The sequence below is a fragment of the Bubalus bubalis genome, chromosome 2, assembly GCF_019923935.1.
Source record: "Bubalus bubalis isolate 160015118507 breed Murrah chromosome 2, NDDB_SH_1, whole genome shotgun sequence".
NCBI classification, from domain to species: Eukaryota; Metazoa; Chordata; class Mammalia; order Artiodactyla; family Bovidae; genus Bubalus; species Bubalus bubalis.
In genome coordinates this window covers 179,304,916-179,321,810 of record NC_059158.1, presented here as the reverse complement: position 1 = coordinate 179,321,810, position 16,895 = coordinate 179,304,916, and the positions used below count along the sequence as shown (strand labels likewise).

General features: G+C 47.0%; 2 protein-coding genes across 5 annotated transcripts in view; one reads left to right on the top strand and one right to left on the bottom strand.

Annotated features, from left to right (window-relative positions):
• The first annotated feature begins 1,124 nt into the window (after positions 1-1,124).
• Positions 1,125-16,756, top strand: MTFR1L (mitochondrial fission regulator 1 like). Of its 4 annotated transcripts, none has more exons than XM_025278705.3 (7): positions 1,125-1,279; positions 4,564-4,707; positions 5,114-5,218; positions 7,980-8,089; positions 8,554-8,765; positions 10,017-10,338; positions 15,212-16,756. In XM_025278705.3, exons 2-7 carry the CDS (start codon positions 4,693-4,695, stop codon positions 15,315-15,317), a joined length of 870 nt encoding a protein of 289 aa, XP_025134490.3. In that variant the 5' UTR covers positions 1,125-1,279; positions 4,564-4,692; the 3' UTR covers positions 15,318-16,756. The 4 variants fall into 4 exon arrangements, with proteins under 4 accessions (XP_025134490.3, XP_044794040.2, XP_025134489.3 ...); XM_044938105.2 differs by having other exon boundaries at positions 1,164-1,307; positions 10,053-10,338; XM_025278704.3 differs by having other exon boundaries at positions 1,164-1,307.
• The window catches only part of LOC102413238 (aurora kinase A and ninein interacting protein), a 14,256-nt gene continuing 12,738 nt past the window's right edge, over positions 15,378-16,895 (bottom strand). The window contains 2 exon segments of the mRNA XM_006055420.4: positions 15,378-15,430; positions 15,433-15,444. Coding sequence (XP_006055482.3) covers positions 15,378-15,430; positions 15,433-15,444 — 65 coding nt within the window.

The window sequence follows — 16,895 nt, the reverse complement described above, 5'->3', positions numbered from 1 at the left end:
ATCTGCCATTGCCCAGGATGGGAAAGTGATGATTAAAGCAACAATTTCTCATCCTGGAAAGAGGGCTGGACCTGGAAGTCAAATTTCATCATTTGCAGTATGGTGGGAATCAGGGTGGACACAGTCTCTGACTAGGACCAGCTACATAGTTTGCAGGGTCCAGTGCAAAATGAAAATGCAGGGCCCTTGTTGAAAAAAAATTTTAATTTCAAGAGAGCAACAATAGGGCATTAAAGCAAGGAGTTTGTTTGACCAGTAGGCCTGTATGACAGCACAGATTCTCCCCACCATGAAGCCCATCTGTCCCTGGCAGCTAGGACTTTCAAGCCTTGAGACCAAAGAACAGCAGCCTGGGAGCCAGGCATAGTCACCCTGAAGTCAGAGGAGGGCATGCGACCCAGGCCTGGATGCCATGGTGACCAAGACTCTGGGGGGTTGAGCACAAAAAGGGAGTGGGTGAGTGAGCCTGGAAGGAATGTGGGTCTCTTTTGCAATGCCTCTGGTGTTTCGCGTCTCACTCTACCCATCTGATCAACCAACTCACAATATACCGTGGTGGGTATGAGTGTGTGATACACAACAGCTAAAATAGAAGAAAGCTACAAAGCACTGGAGGGCAAGAGTCAAGAGGAGAAAGAGGCTCATTTCTTGGTGCAGAGAAGACTAAGGGGTCTTGGCTGGGAAGCATAAACTGAAGGAACCAGAGGGAGGTGGGAGAGGGGTTCACGATGGGGGACACATGTACACCCATGGCTGATTCATGTGAATGTATGGCAAAAATCACTACAATATTGTAACTAGCCTCCAATTAAATAAATTAATTTACAAAAAATAAACTGAAGGAACCAGAGTGAGATGAGGTGGGGCAAGCACTAAGCCTGGAGCCTCGAACGCCGGCGCGAAGCTTCGGAAGTCTGTAGTCGAGGTGGGGACAGCAGACACCGATCAATTTGGAGGCCGAATAGCAACACAGATCCCTCCAAAGGTTGGACTGGGACTAAGCGTGGAGAGCGGGAAAGGGCCGGCTGACCTCAGGGGTTTCCCTGTGCCATCAACTTCTCCCCCAGGGGGGCGTGGCCTATGGTAGGCGTAGCCCCTCTACCGCCCCGCCTCGGCCCCAGGATACTCTCTCGCCCCACCCCCAGCAGAGCCCGCTTCCGGAGGACGCGCGCGGTCGCAGCTCGGCGCGCAGCTGCAAGGGATCGCTTCCGGGGGGTGGGTCAGCGGAAGTGAGGGCCAGTGAGGCTGGGCGGCCCGCTGTGGTAGGAGGGGCCGTGAGGTGAGTGAATCCGGAGCCGCAGTCTGAGGTGAGACTAGGTCCGAGTGCCGCCCCGGAGCGGGAATGCGAGCGGGAGCGCGGCCCTCCGGCCCGGCGTGTCGCGCGGCCGAGTGCCGGGCGCCGTGCGCTGCCCGCGGCTGCTGGGCCCGCGCCGGTTCTCCGGGAAGTCGTGTTGTCCGCAACACTCGGCTGAGGGGAAACTGAGTCCCCGGGGGGCAGTTGCTCGCCCGAGTCACCCAGCCGCACCAGAGGCTTCTCGTTTCTGCCGCCTCCTCGCTTCCTCCGGGACCCGGCGCCGGGCCTTTGAGTTCATGGGCGCCCCCCCACCCACGAGCCGAGGCGAGAACTTGGCCGACCTTGACCCCGTCGGGTCGGGCTGTTGCGGGGGGGAGGGAGGCGTGTCCTGGACGAAGCTCCGCGCGGCTGCTCCCCCTCCCCCGGCACAGAACGGCGCTGAGCGCGGCGGCCTCGGCGGGGACCGGGATGTTGTGGGCAGGCCCCGCTCGGGAGGCGCTGGGGGGCCGTGTGTAAAAACACCAGGACAGCAGACCCGGAAAGGGCAGTGCGGGCTCGGAGGTGGTGGGAACCAGGCGCGCGGCCAGCGAGCCGTGGGGAGTCTTCTAGGCAGACACTTGTGCAGGGTTCAAGGCTAAATCGGCGTTCTCGTTGGTTCGTTTCTTAACAAATGCTCGAGTGCCTGCCGGGTACGGAGCGGGCTCAGGGCTGTACCTGGAAGTCCCGCCCTTCGGACAAACTGCACAAGCTACACCGTTATCTAGTTACTGCTGCTCCGGAAGAAACGCGGGACGCCTGTCCGGGAAGGGTAGGCAATGCTTCAGCTGAGCTCCAGGAGTAATTGAGGATGAGCTTGGTGAAGAGGCTGGTAGGCTGGTAGGGTTTCGAGCAGAGGGAATAGAGTAAACAAGGCCATTGAGGGGCTGCAAGGCCAGTGTGGGTGGAGGGCAGGGGAAGGCGGGTGTGGCGGTGAAGCGTGCAGGGACCAGAGTGGAGAGGCCTTGTCGGCTGGAAGAGAAAAACAGGGAGGGCCTGCTGGCCATGCTGAAGAGTCTTGGTGTTATCTTCTTGGCTATAGCAAGCATGAGGGGTTGAAGCTTGGCAGAGATCTATTCCCAATGTGTTCTAAAAAGAGGCCTTTGGCTGCCACGTGAGGATTAGGCCCAGCCGAGTTTGGAGATAAGCTTGGAGAGGTAGTGGCTGCAGTGACTAAAGTGAGAAACACGGGGAAGCACTGTTGTGTGGAGCTTGTGGCAGGCACGGACAGCACAGAGCCTGGCACACCGAAGGACTTTTATAAAAAGTCTTGAACTCTGCTGAGAAGATGGAACCCAGGTTGGAGGCAGGAGGATCTGGACCAGACTCCGATGCTTTCTACTGCCGTGGCCACTCAGTGACCTTAAGCCGTCCCTTCCTCTTTTCTGGCTGCCTTTCCTCATGTGTCGCGGAGTAATACCTCCTCTCCCAGAGGTGGGAGGTTTCTGGAAAGAGCTGGTTAGTCCAGCCCATCCCCTCTTCAGAGGCTGCCCTTGGCTCTGCACTGACTCCTTACCTAGAACATTCCCAGCCCTCGAGACCTGACCATTACTTGACATGTGCCCTGCCTCCCCTACCTTTATGGCCTTACCACACTCTGCTCTTCATACGTCTCTTCACCTTCTTTTCCTGCTGCTGCTGCTAAGTCGCTTCAGTCGTGTCCGACTCTGGGCGACCCCACAGACGGCAGCCCACCAGGCTCCCCCGTCCCTGGGATTCTCCAGGCAAGAACACTGGAGTGGGTTGCCATTTCCTTCTCCAATGCATGAAAGTGAAAAGTGAAAGTGAAGTTGCTCAGTCCTGTCGGACCCTCAGCGACCCCATGGACTGCAGCCCACCAGGCTCCTCCGTCCATGGGATTTTCCAGGCAAGAGTACTGGAGTGGGGTGCCGTTGCCTTCTCCGCTTCTTTTCCTAGACCTGTGTTATTGTTGCTGTTTTCTTTACTTTCTTAGCCCCTCTGAACTCACTATGGGGCCTTGGGGCCAGGGAACTGAACTCACCTGGGCAGCTGCATGATGTGCCTTTCTTAGACAGTGATATTCAGCCTCTGGTAGAATTAGGTATTCGAGTCCTGTCTCTCTTCTAGATTGTGAGTTCCTTGAGAGCATGACTGTGTCTTACTCTTTCCATAGCCCCTACAGTGCCCAGCATAGGTCCTGGCACGGAGCGAGTATTAAGTGTTTGATGAACAAGGGACTGAATGAGTTCATTGACTGCAACTGCTCACCATGCAAGGGCAGCTATGAGGAATCTGCCCATCTGTGTCTTGTTTCAACAGTTCATTAAGTACTTTAAAATCTTATTTCACTGATTGACTGAGTGGCGGCTCTTCCTGTCTTCTTACAGATAGAGAAACTACATTCTGAAAGATTAAGTAATTTGCCTAAGGCTATTAAGCCAGTTGAAGGCTGAGCCAGGATAAAAAGTTTTGGCTCTTCCCCAGTAGCCCAGTAGAGTGACTTTGGCCAAACTGGCTTCTTTCTCCTGTTGTCTGTTTTACATCTGCCCGGTGTAGTGGTCCAACAGTGCTAGGCTGGGTGGCACATGCTGGACTTTTTACATCTTATCCTCAGGAATGAATGTTGGACTTGGACGGCACCTGCACTCTGCTTTTCCCATGAGCTTTTTTATCTACCAAAGGGTTCTGTTTACATCGAAGTTTGTTTTTATCTTACCGACTTAAAAAATTTTTTTAATTGAAGTATAGTTCATTTATAACATCATGTTTATTTTGGGTATACAGCACAGTGATTCAGTTATACATATATATTCTTTAGAAGTTTTGCCTCAGGAAACCTAAGGACTCAGGAGGGCTCCCAGCTTTGGCCAAGCTCACATGGTGCATCTGAAATAGAACCTCTGAGGGTCTGGATTTGTAGAAGCCATGGTTGGGTGAGCGCAGCCTCTTTGGCTGGTTTTCTTCCCCTGTGAAACGTCAGAGAAGCCTCATTGTTAGTCATGGGCTTCTCTGGTGGCTCAGATGGTAAAGAATCTGCTTCCAGTGTGGGAGACCTAGGTTTGAACCCTGGGTTGGGAAGATTCCCTGGAGAAGGGAATGGCTACCCACTCCAGTATTCTTGCCTGGAGAATCCCATGGACAGAGGAGCCTGGTGGGCTACAGTCCATGGGGTCGCAAAGAGTTGAACACGACTGAGCGATTAACACTGTAGGGCCTGGTTTTGTGGGGCTTGTGTGGTAGCCACTGAGTCTCCTGTGGGGATTGTTTCACAGGAAGAGAAGTCTGGTGTTCCTTAAGATGGCCTGATATGAAGGCATCACACTCCCTGCCTCCCCAAGCTTCTAGCGCTGCCCGGTGGCTGCCTTGTCCTTCAAGTGCAGGAGCCAGTTGAAACGTCAGGAATGGAAGCCAATGTGGTAAGGGGCATTCCCAAGGCAAGGGTGTAATGGGGAGGATTAAGCAGTAGACCTGCTAAAAGTTCTATAGGAAGTTCTGAGATCCTCAAGGTAACTCTTCCCCAACCCAGGCTTGGAATTGAAGGGTCCTGCCTTCCATCCCCTCCTTCCAGGCAGAACCAGCCATGATACTGGGGCAGTTAGGGGGTCAGTGTGTCTCTGTCACTCTGTGTAGTGGGAAGGGAGGGCCGCTAATTCCTCACCCTTTTCTCTGGATCCTCCCAGCATTTACTGTGCCTCAGCAACAGCAGGTGTCCTCTTATGTATCTGGCCAAGGTGAAGGTTGCTGCTAAAGGGAAGGTAGGGGAGAGGATGGGGACAGCAGCTGGATTTTTTCTGAGGTTGTGGCTGTCTCTCTGTGCTTTAGACCATCCCAATCTGGCAAAATAAGCCGCATGGCGCTGCTCGAAGTGTAGTGAGAAGAATTGGGACCAACTTGCCCCTGAAGCCATGTCCCCGGGCATCCTTTGAGGTAAGTGAGCTGGAAAATAGTGGCCCAGAGTGTACGGGAGAGTGGTGCTGCTTCTGTGGCCCAGACTCGGCGTTGCAAGACAGGTTGCTTTCCTGATCACATCTTCATTTTTCAAAAAATATTTAACTGCTTTTAATGTATCCTGGTCACTGTGGCTTCCTGATTGCACACAAACCTGTGACCACAAGTCAAGCTTCCCGTCTGCTCATAAATTAATCATATTGCATCTTTGATGCCTCTGCTAAACAACTCAAATTTCATCAGGCTCCAGCAATCCAGTGTATCAGGGCAGGCCAAAGGCCCCTGCTGAACTGGATCTCCAGACTAGCCATGTCTGTGCTCTGAGGTGTGTGCCTGCAACCCTGGCAGGTCCCCTCACAGAACACTGAGTGCTGTGTGTGATTTTGAGATGAACTCTGCTTTTCTTTTAATATGGTGTTGTCACTCAGGGCTTCCCTGGTGGCTCAGACAGTAAAGAATCTACTGCACTGTGAGGGACCCAAGTTTGATCCCTGGGTCAGGAAGATCCCTGGAGAAGGAAATGGCACCCAGTATTCTTGCATGGGAAAGCCCATGGACAGAGGAGCCTGGTGGGCTACAGTCCATGGGGTCGCAAAAAGTCGGACACAGCTGAGCGACTAACACTTAAACTGCTTTTCTTCACCAGCCTAAGGCTTGCCCTGCTTAGCTACCTATTTACAGTATTTCCCTTATGTCTTTATTCCTCATCCTCTCTTTTCTAGCCAAGTTTAGCCATTCCTTTACTGGGCTATTTCAGTCTCACCTCTGTGCCCAGAGGGCCTTTAGCATTCACTCTATAGCACAGACTTGTCTAACCCAGGTGAGTAAGACTCCCTTGTGCAGTGGAAAGCTAAGTAGCATTTGTTAGTCCTAGTTGCCTCCCTGTAATAACTAATGGTTAAGCATCAGCTCCAAGTTAGATGCTTAAGGTCTGTGCCTTTGGGGAGCTGGAACACAAAAGAACTACTTCAGCTTTCTGCCTACACAAAGGAGACAGAAATATGTGCCTGAAAAGATGTAAGCCTGGGGCGAAACAAATGAAGGAGCTGAGTTTGTATATCTGATGCTGAGCTGCAAACTGTGTAGGAGCTTATCTGGAGTCTGAATTGGAATGGATTTGGGGTTCGGTGCAGGGTGTTGTCTCTTGACCCAATTATTGCCTAGGGCTGAATGTGGCCCTGGCTGCCTCAAGCCTCAGGAACACAGGGAAGGACAGCTCGGAAGCATGAGTCAGTCATGGTTGCCCCCACATTTGACTATAGCCTCTCCAGTCCTTTGGCTGGATGCTGCTGGGCAGATGGTCAAGGGCACAGGCTCCCACAGAGCAGAAGTAGTATTAGTAATACCAGCTACATTTATTGAGCCCACACTATGTGCCAGGCACTGTGCTAAGTACTTTTATTTGTTAACTCATTTAATTGCCAATAGCAGAGGAGCCTTCTGGCTAATCAAGGAAAGCCAATGGAGGCGTTCCCTAAATGGCCCATCTTAGCATTAACTCCTGCGTCATTAGCTTATTTGTAACCTTGGAGCATCACTTCACTTCTGTGAGACCCAGATTCCCTATCAAAACGTCAGAGCTATCAGTTTTGGATCTACCTACTGAACAGTCTATAGCAGAAACATCTGAATTTAACTCATATACAGGTGGATTTTTGAGAAACTGTGTTGTAAATTGATTACCTTAAATATTTTTAAGGGAATCTTATTGATTTATTTTTTAATTTACCCATATGAAAATATTAAATTATGAAAAAAGAAAGGGAAACAAGTTGCCTGTAATCACATAGTCATGACACACATTTTAGTTCTTTCCTGTCTTTTTCTAAGCATGTATTTTTCTTTGTTGTAAAGAGAATATAATTGAACTGTCCAATTTTTCATTTAATATGGTGTCACGCAATCTCCCTGTTCCCTAGTTGTTCATTTGGGTGGAGGAGCTATTTTAAAGAACTACATTACGATTCCTTTTGTCTAATTAGCCATTTTTTAAAATTTAAATCTAAATAGTCAAATTATCAACTTTGTTTCTGTGTTGCTATAACATGTAGATCCCAATATGCTACAAAGGTGTTGTAAAGAGCTTGCCAGGAGAAATCTCCTGTTGATAAAACATTGTCCATGTCCTTGCACCTGTATTCTCACAACCAGAAGGCTAGACAGTGGGCATCTCTGTTAAAAAGTCACTGTTGCCAGTCCCACTGAAGACTTCTTTGCTGTAGCCAGGGGTCAGCAGAGGACCAGATAGTAAATATTTTAGGCTCTGGGCCATACCGGTCTCCATTACAGCTACTTACTTCTGCAGTTATAGCTTAAAAGCCATGACAGGTAAGACTTAAACAAATGAGTGTGACTCTTTTTTTCCAGTAAAATCTTATGATTGCTCTCCACCTTCCCATCCATGCTCCAAACTGTAGCCAGAGTAATCTTTTAAAAGCTCACATCTAATCCTTACTTACTTGACCTTTCAATGGCTCATTATTTCAAAGCTCCTAATTCACTCTCCAGTCTCTCCCAACTCCCCACCACTCTATCCTTCCTGTTCCAGCCATGCTGAATTATTTGTAATTTCATAGACTCTTACTTCTGGCCTCTTATTCAAACTGCTTCCAACTGGACATCCTTTAGGAAGTCTTCCTACACCTAGTGCTGGATTAGGTGTTCCCCTGTGTATTTTGCCCAGTTTCCAGTTGTCTCATCATGATGGCAGTAAATGTTAATGAATTTTCCTTCCCCACAGACCCTGCCCAACATCTCTGACCTGTGTCTGAGGGATGTGCCCCCAGTTCCTACCCTGGCTGACATCGCCTGGATTGCTGCAGATGAAGAGGAGACTTATGCCCGGGTCAGGTAGCTGAGGCAGTAGCCTGCCGACTGGGAAATGAAAAGCTTCTTCACAGATGAGGTGATAGGCAGAAGAAGAGTGAGATGGAGGGCAATAGGAGTGGGAGTAGAACCTGGCTGTGTTATTTTTTAAGAGCAAGGAGGTTAATCTCCTTTATTTATTTAATTTCTGGCTGCACTTGGTCTTAGTGGCTATGCACAGGCTTCTCACTGCAGTGGCTTCTCTTACTGTGGAGCATTGGCTCGAGGGGCATGGACTTCAGTAGCTGTGGCACACAGTTCAGCTGTCCTGCAGCAGGAGGAGTCTTCCCAGATCGGGGTGAAACCCTGTTCCCTGCATTGGCAGGCAGATTCTTAATCCCTGGACCACCAGGGAAGTCTAGCTATATAACTCTTGCAGGAGTGTATGAAGGAATTTTGGAAGCAGTGCAGTGGCCCATGTCTCTGACACTTTTCTCTCCCTGGTCCAGGAGCGATACACGCCCCCTGAGGCACACCTGGAAGCCCAGCCCTCTGATCGTCATGCAGCGCAATGCCTCAGTGCCCAACCTGCGTGGGTCAGAGGAGAGGCTCCTGGCCCTGAAGAAGCCAGCCCTGCCAGCCCTCAGCCGCACCACCGAGTTGCAGGATGAGCTGAGCCACCTGCGCAGCCAGATTGCCAAAATAGTGGCAGCTGATGCAGGTAGGAGCCCCTGAGCCAGGACCAAATAGCAGGCTGTTTGTTTTTGCTTAGCTTTTGGACAGGATAAGGATAAGAATGGTCCTTGATTTGAGGGGACTGGAGTCTAGGGCTCTGGGACTGCCCTAAAGCCTGGCTAGCCTATATAATCTTTGGATGGTTTCTGTCAGCCATTTAGGGCAGACTGGTTGGGTTAGGAACAAAATCTTCACTTAATCTGGGGCCCCAGGCAGATTCCCTCCCTCAGCCACAAAAACCACCTCTTCCAAATGTCTTTTAAGATCATGTCTTCCATGAGTGCTCAGTGGCTTTCCTTTTCAATATGAGAAATAAGTGTTCCCTACCACCGAGAGATATCCCCCTTTGTAAGCATATTTTCCCTTTCCTTGCACTCTGACTTTCTACCAGAGACCACCTCTCCATCCCTCAGCCTTTCTGTCTGCAGTTAAGGGAGAATCACTGGGAATGGATGGGCTGACCAGATGTAGGAAATACCAACAGGTGGATCTCTCCCAGGATGCTCAGTGTTTAACCCTCATATTCCTCCCATTCTCACTTTTTTGCTACCCATTGACTCAAAGTTATAGCTCCCAAACCTTGTCAGTTGGTAGAACATGTGAAAATCATGGTTCTCTCTTTGAAATTTTTATGTATTTAATTCTCTCATGTGGCAGTTTTATAGAGCAAATGGACTTGAATTTTCCATTTATATTTGTTCGCTACATTTTTTTTTAATCATCCAAGAGACGTGCTGACGTAGTTTAGGAAAAATCCAAAAATATTCCCTAGAAACTTAGAAATTGAGGAAATTCTCTCCATTAAAATTTGGGAACTGGGAGAACTATCACCATTCTGGTTTTTGTCTGTAGAACAGTTCTTCCAGTCACAGATAGCTGCATTTAAAGGAGCACAGTCAGAAGCACTGGCCTAGTTAGAGAAAAGGACAAAATCAGGCCATGGTTCTACACTATTGCTTCAGTCTAAAGAATGCTGTCATTCCATTGCCCGCTGCAAAATAGGAGCTTTTAGGAAGCGAGGCCTTTATGGGGTGGATTTTTCTGCCCTTCTGAACACTGGAAAAGCGTAGTACTGCTACATCTTCTTGAGATCCTGAGAGGGGAAGGTAGTGGAGGAACCCAGAATGTCATGGTGTCAGCCCAGGAAATGAATATTCGGTAGGCAGTGCTTGTGGGGAGATGTAACTGCTGTATTTTAGCCCCAATGTCCATCCATGCCTATTGTTTTCTCTTTCAGCTTCGGCTTCATTAACGCCAGATTTCTTATCTCCAGGAAGTTCAAATGTCTCTTCTCCCTTACCTTGTTTTGGATCCTCATTCCACTCTACAACTTCCTTTGTCATTAGTGACATCACCGAGGAGACCGAGATAGAGGTCCCTGAGCTTCCATCAGTCCCCCTGCTTTGTTCTGCCAGCCCTGAATGTTGCAAACCAGAACACAAAGCTACCTGCAGCTCATCTGAAGAGGATGACTGCGTCTCTCTGTCCAAGGCCAGCAGCTTTGCAGATATGATGGGTATCCTAAAGGACTTCCACCGGATGAAGCAGAGCCAAGACCTGTAAGTATACCTTAAGGAGCTTATGATGATCATTTTGGGGGGCGGGCAAAGGGGGCTGTGCTCGGTCTTCATTATGCCACTAGGGATATGGGATCTTCATTGTGTTATGTGGGATCTAGTTCCCTGACCAGGGATTGAACCCAGGCCCCCTGCATTGGGACCTCAGAGTCTTAGCCACTGAATCCCCTACTGTTTAAGTTGCCTGTGGCTAATTATCTAATAGAAAGTAAATACTTAAATAATAAATCCTCATTAGTAGCAATGTGTAATTTCATTCACAATGCTTGCTGCCCGCTTGCTAGTGCCTGGGGACCCCAGTTTGAAAAAAGAGCAACACTTTACATTTGGTTGGGATGACCTAACCCAACCAAATGTTACTAAACAGAGGTTTAATTAGAAGGCTCATCTAATCCAGCTTCTGTCCTCCAGCAAGGCTTCACCACTCCGGTTCTCATACTGCTAGTAATAAGTGTCCCTGTGCCCCATCCTTCAAAGTACAGTTGCATAATAGTTATTTTAGTATCTCAAAAAGTAGACGTGGTGGAAGGAGAATTCCCTTTAAATAGTGGTCCATTATTCAAACCACCCCTGGAAACACAGATTTACGAACAAAGCTTTTGAGATGCCTAGTGCCTAACTCTGGCTGCCTATCAGAATTGCTTGGGTTTGTTCAAAATACACCTTAAACTTACCAAAGCAGAACACCCAAGGAGTAGAACTCTAGGTGTTTCTGATGGGAGTGTGAGGGGATTTGGGAAATACCTACCATGAGAAACTCATCTAGCAGAGAAGCCCTGGAGCTCCAGCCTGAGAGTCATCTGCTTGCAGTGTTTCTCTACTGCATGGGACATACCAGAAGTGTTTATTTAAATGTAGATTCCTGGGCATTGAAATATTTGACATCTTAACCTCAAAGTCCAGAGGCCAGGTGTGCAGCTGTGTTTTTTAATGCAGTTAAAAAGCTGTTTTCAGCCTCTTCAATAAATGATGCTGGGAAAACTGGACAGCTACATGTAAAAGAATGAAATTAGAACACCTCCTAACAACACACACAAAGATAAAATAGATTAAAGACCTAAATGTAAGACTAGAAACTATAAAACTCTTATTAGAGGAAAACAAGCAGAACACTCGATGACAGAAATCAAAGCAAGATTCTCTATGACCCACCTCCTAGAGTAATGGAAATAAAAACAAAAGTAAACAAGTGGGACGTGATTAAAAGCTTTTGCACAGCAAAGGAGACTGTAAGCAAGGTGAAAAGACAACCCTCAGAATGGGAGAAAATAGTAGCAAATGAAACAACTGACAAAGGATCAATTTCCAAAATATACAAACAGCTCATACAACTCAATGCCAGAAAAACAAACAACCCAATCAGAAAGTGGGGGAAAGCCCTAAACAGACATTTCTCCAAAGAAGACATACAGATGGCTAACAAACACATGAAAAGATGCTCAACATTGCTCATTATTAGAGAAATGCAAATCAAAAATACGAGATATCACCTCACACCAGTCAGAATGGCCGTCATCAGAAAGTCTACAAACAATCAATGCTGGAGAGGGCGTGGGGAAAAGGAACACTCTTGCACTGTTGGTGGGAATGTAAATTGATACAGCCACTATGGAAGACAGTATGGAGATTCCTTAAAAAACTAGGAATAAAACTACCATATGACCCAGCAATCCCACTCCTAGGCATGTACCCCGAGGAAACTAAAATTGAAAGAGACATGTATCATATACCATTGTTCAGTTCAGTTCAGTCGCTCAGTCGTGTCCGGCTCTTCTCGACCCCATGAATCGCAGCACACCAGGCCTCCCTGTCCATCAAAGACGCTTACTCCTTGGAAGGAAAGTTATGACCAACCTAGATAGCATATTCAAAAGCAGAGACATTACTTTGCCAACAAAGGTCCCTCTAGTCAAAGGCTATGGTTTTTCCTGTGGTCATGTATGGATGTGAGACTTGGACTGTGAAGAAAGCTGAGCGCCGAAGAATTGATGCTTTTGAACTGTGGTGTTGGAGAAGACTCTTGAGAGTCCCTTGGACTGCAAGGAGATCCAACCAGTCCATTCTGAAGGAGATCAGCCCTGGGATTTCTTTGGAGGGAATGATGCTAAAGCTGAAACTCCAATACTTTGGCCACCTCATGCCAAGAGTTGACTCATTGGAAAAGACTCTGATGCTGGGAGGGACTGGGGGCAGGAGGAGAAGGGGACAACAGAGGATGAGATGGCTGGATGGCATCACTGACTCGATGGACATGAGTCTGAGTGAACTCCGGGAGTTGGTGATCATTGCAGCACTATTTACAATAGATAAAACATGGAAGCAACCTAGATGTCCATCGAAGATGAAGGGATAAAGAAGTTGTGGTGCATATACACAATGGAATATTAGCCATAAAAGAACACGTTTGAGTCAGTTGTAATGAGGTGGATAAACCTAGAAGCTATTATACAGAGTGAAGTGAGTCAGAAAGAGAAAGATAAATACCGTATTCTAACATATATATGGAATCTAGAAAAATGGTTCTGAAGAATTATCTATAGGGCAGCAGTGGAGAAACAGACAGAGAATAGACTTACAGACATGGGGAGAGGGGAGAGGGTGAGATGTATGGAAAGAGTAACATGGAAACTTACATTGCCATATGTAAAATAGATAGCCAACGGGAATTTGCTATAAGGCTCAGGAAACTCAACGGGCTGTATATCAACCTAGAGGGGTGGGGTGGGGAGAGAGATGGGGGGAGGTTCAGAAGAGAGGGGATATATGTATACCTCTGGCTAATTCATGTTGAGGTTTGACAGAAAACAGCAAAATTGTGTAAAGCAATTATCCTTCAATAAGAAATAAAGAAAAATTGTTGGGTGGATGCAAATAAGCCAGTATCTGCTGCTGCTGCTGCTAAGTCACTTCAGTCGTGTCCGACTCTGTGTGACCCCATAGACGGCAGCCACCAGGCTCCCCCATCCCTGGGATTCTCCAGGCAAGAACACTGGAGTGGGTTGCCATTTCCTTCTCCAATGTGTGAAAGTGAAAGTGAAGTCGCTCAGGTGTGTCCGACTCTTAGCGACCCCATGGACTGCAGCCTACCAGGCTCCTCCGTCCTTGGGATTTTCCAGGCAAAGTACTGGAGTGGGGTGCCATTGCCTTCTCCGAAGCCAGTATCTGCAGACGTGTAAATTTTACGTTTCAGAATTATCCTTTGTTAAGTGTCCTAGTTACAGAACCCATCTGTGAACCTACAAACAGATTAATCAATCTGTAGCTACACATGAGTTAACTAGGGCTTAGGCCTTGTACATTGTTTGCTTATTCATTTATGCCATTAAAAATTATTTTGCCTTTAAAAAAAAAAAAACTTTTCAGGGCTGGGGAGGTGAGGGCTGCCTCCTGAAATGATAAAGTTACTTTTAAAGAGACAGTGACTCGCCTCACACAAGATCCCTTTTTGTTTTCTAGTCCCATTTTCTTCTGAAAACTAGACAAGGATGCTGGTAGTAGATCCTACTACCTGTCCCTAGTCAGGCTGGTCATACAGACCCCCAGTTCTTTGATCTCCAGCATTCCCAAATTTGGCTGCTGCTGCCTTCTTCTGATCAGTATTTTATAGACTGACTCTCCAACTTTCTTACACTTGCCTCTTGCACCAATTAGATCTGTAATCCCCTACTGCTAAGCCCTTACTCTCACTCATGCCCTGGGATCTTTTCTCCTTTGTTGATAGAAGGAGCTGGATTGATGAGTAAGAATGTGAAAGTAGTCCTGTCCTCAAGGTTCAGAAATGTGACAGACTGAAGGCAGTTCCTCTTGGTTTGGTTTTCGAGGTTTAATAATAATCTTAGCCCTTATATCTAGCATAATGACCAATAAAATGCCTTCATGAGGATTATATAAGTTCACTAGGATTTCAAGCAACTACTTTCCGGGAAGATACCTGAGGTTATCAGGTAATTTGAACCTACCCTAATCTGGAACTGGTTTTGCTCCCATGGGTCTTATAATGTGAACATTTAACTGTAAATTCTGGATTGCTTATAAGATAGAGCTTATAAGATATAAGAAGAGCTTATAAGATAGATCAGAAGCTTAGCCACGACAGGCCAATACCAACAGGTTAATGGTCCTTTGCCCACATTTTATAGCCATTGCAGGAAATAGTAAAACCATGTCTAATGAAAAGATGAGATCTGCAAGCTTGGTTTTAAACTCTGGACTCATCACTTACTGACTAATGACTTTGGGCGTAGTCATAACATTGTTGTGCTTCAATCTCCTCATTGGTAAAAAAGGATTGTAATAGCTTCTACCTCATAAGAGTGTTGTGAGGATTAAATAAGATTATATTCCAACACAGAAAACACAGCTCAGGACAGAATAAGTACTAAATCAGTTCAGTCGCTCAGTCATGTCCGACTCTTTGCGACCACGTGGACTGCAGCATGCCAGGCCTCCCTGTCCATCACCAACTCCCAGAGTTTACCCAAACTCGTGTCCATTGAGTCGCTGAGGCCATCCAACCATCTCATCCTCTGCCCTCAATCTTCTCCTCCTGCCCTCAATCTTTACCAGCATCAGGGTCTTTTCAAATGAGTCAGCTCTTCACATCGGGTGGCCAAAGTATTGGAGTTTCAGCTTCAGCATCAGTCCTTCCAGTGAACACTCAGGACTGATCTCCTTCAGGATGGACTGGTTGGATCTCCTTGCAGTCCAAGGGACTCTCAAGAGTCTTCTCCAACACCACAGTTCAAAAGCTTCAATTCAGCACTCAGCTTTCTTTATAGTCCAACTCTCACATCCATACATGATTACTGGAAAAACCAAAGTACTCAATAAACATAAGCTATTATTCTATTTCTAGGAGCCGGAGTTCACTGAAGGAGGAAGATCCTGCTGTTCTTATCTCTGAGGTCCTAAGGAGGAAGTTTGCTCTGAAGGAAGAAGATACCAATAGAAAAGGGAACTGATATCACTCAGCTCTGCAACTCAGTCTCACGCTCCTGGAATTCCTTCAGTAGCTGCCTTCCTCACCGCAGATGTTTCTGCCTATCAGTTAGAAATCTGCAACAGTCTTGCCGAAAGCTAGAGCTTGGACTAAGAAGAGCTGCATTATATGTTTTCCATACTCAAACCTTAGAAGCTAAAGGACTGTTTTGAGCTGAGACACAGGTAATTATATGCGTTGGAATGTCTCAATTTAAAGGGTGAGATAGAACTTTCTGGTTTTTCCCTTCTCCTGTGTGAAAGTAGGTCCTAAATGAAAGACTGACTTCACTGCACTATATACCCCATAACTGGTCTCACTGAACACTTTGTGCCCAGCTGTCAATCACTCTCAGCCGCTTCCTTGCAGCAGAGCAGGGCTGAGGGGAGGGGGCTATAAATGTATGTGCACATTCACAGGGCAGGGAAAATCTTATGCTGCTCCATCATGAACTGACACCAATGCCCAGCAATCATTCTCTCCCCCTTCCCTGTCTTAACACTTACATGTAGAGGTTGGGCCACTGGACCAGCTGAGGCTTGGGATACTGCTGGGAGGCCTGGGCTGTTTTTTTTCTTAAATATATTTTGTAATACTGTACAACCAAATCTACCCTCCAAGGCCCTGACGCCTCATTGGTTCCACTGATTGAAAGCTCTTTCTCTTCCATGGACTTTAAGCCAAGCAGGAAAGAGAAATGAAGAGTGAATCTTCCAGGCCCTTGACAGCTCCTTTGCCTGGGGCCAAGGTTTGTACTTACTATACCATGCATGACTCAGATGCCCTCAGGTCCTTTTTACTACAGTATGTATCCTGTGTGTGTTTGGGTTGAAGCATTACCTGACATTAAAGGAAGGATCTGGAGAGATACTGCATTGGTTGTGTCCATCTCTTGAGTTGTGACCACCCAGTATCCCCTATAGGTATAGAATTCCTATTGATTTCAAGGTATATGAGCTTTTGTAAACAGGTTCCTGCCTTTATAGGAGGAAGCTTCTTCCCTAGGGAGCTTCTTGTTCCCTTTAGAAACACTTAACTTCTTAAAGCCAGTCCATCCTATAACTTGCACGCTTGCCCCCTAGAGGCTTATTTTTAAGCCTCCTACGTACCACACCTGCAACATGGGAAACTGCTGCCCGGTGGATGATGTCTTGAATAGAACACAAATCAGATTGGATTTGTGTTCGGATCAGACCCATGGCAGTGACGGAACATTGCTTTTTCAAAAAAAACGAAATTGGTAATGTTTTAATTACCATCAGAGCCAGCTTTGTAAACAGTCATTTATTTGGATTCATAGTTTTACAAAGGGGGTTCTCTCCCGTTTAGATCATTATAAGTCAGCCCTTTTCAGGGAGATGTTTAAACATATATAATCCTAAAATACTGTAAAGTTACCACAAAAATAAAATAACAAAACTACCTAATCATTCTACTTCTCTGTCTATCCTCCCTGTCCCTGTATGCCTGGTCTGGGAGAATTGCCTCATCACTCAAAAAAGTCAAGAATAATGGTGACAAGCTTAGGTTGAATGGGTAAAATTACAGCCAAAGATTAGAA

Coding starts and splice junctions, on each gene's coding strand:
- MTFR1L (XM_025278705.3), top strand. Junction 5,219..7,979: donor GTCCCCGGGCATCCTTTGAG/GTAAGTGAGCTG, acceptor CCTTCCCCACAG/ACCCTGCCCAACATCTCTGA. Junction 8,766..10,016: donor AATAGTGGCAGCTGATGCAG/GTAGGAGCCCCT, acceptor TTTCTCTTTCAG/CTTCGGCTTCATTAACGCCA.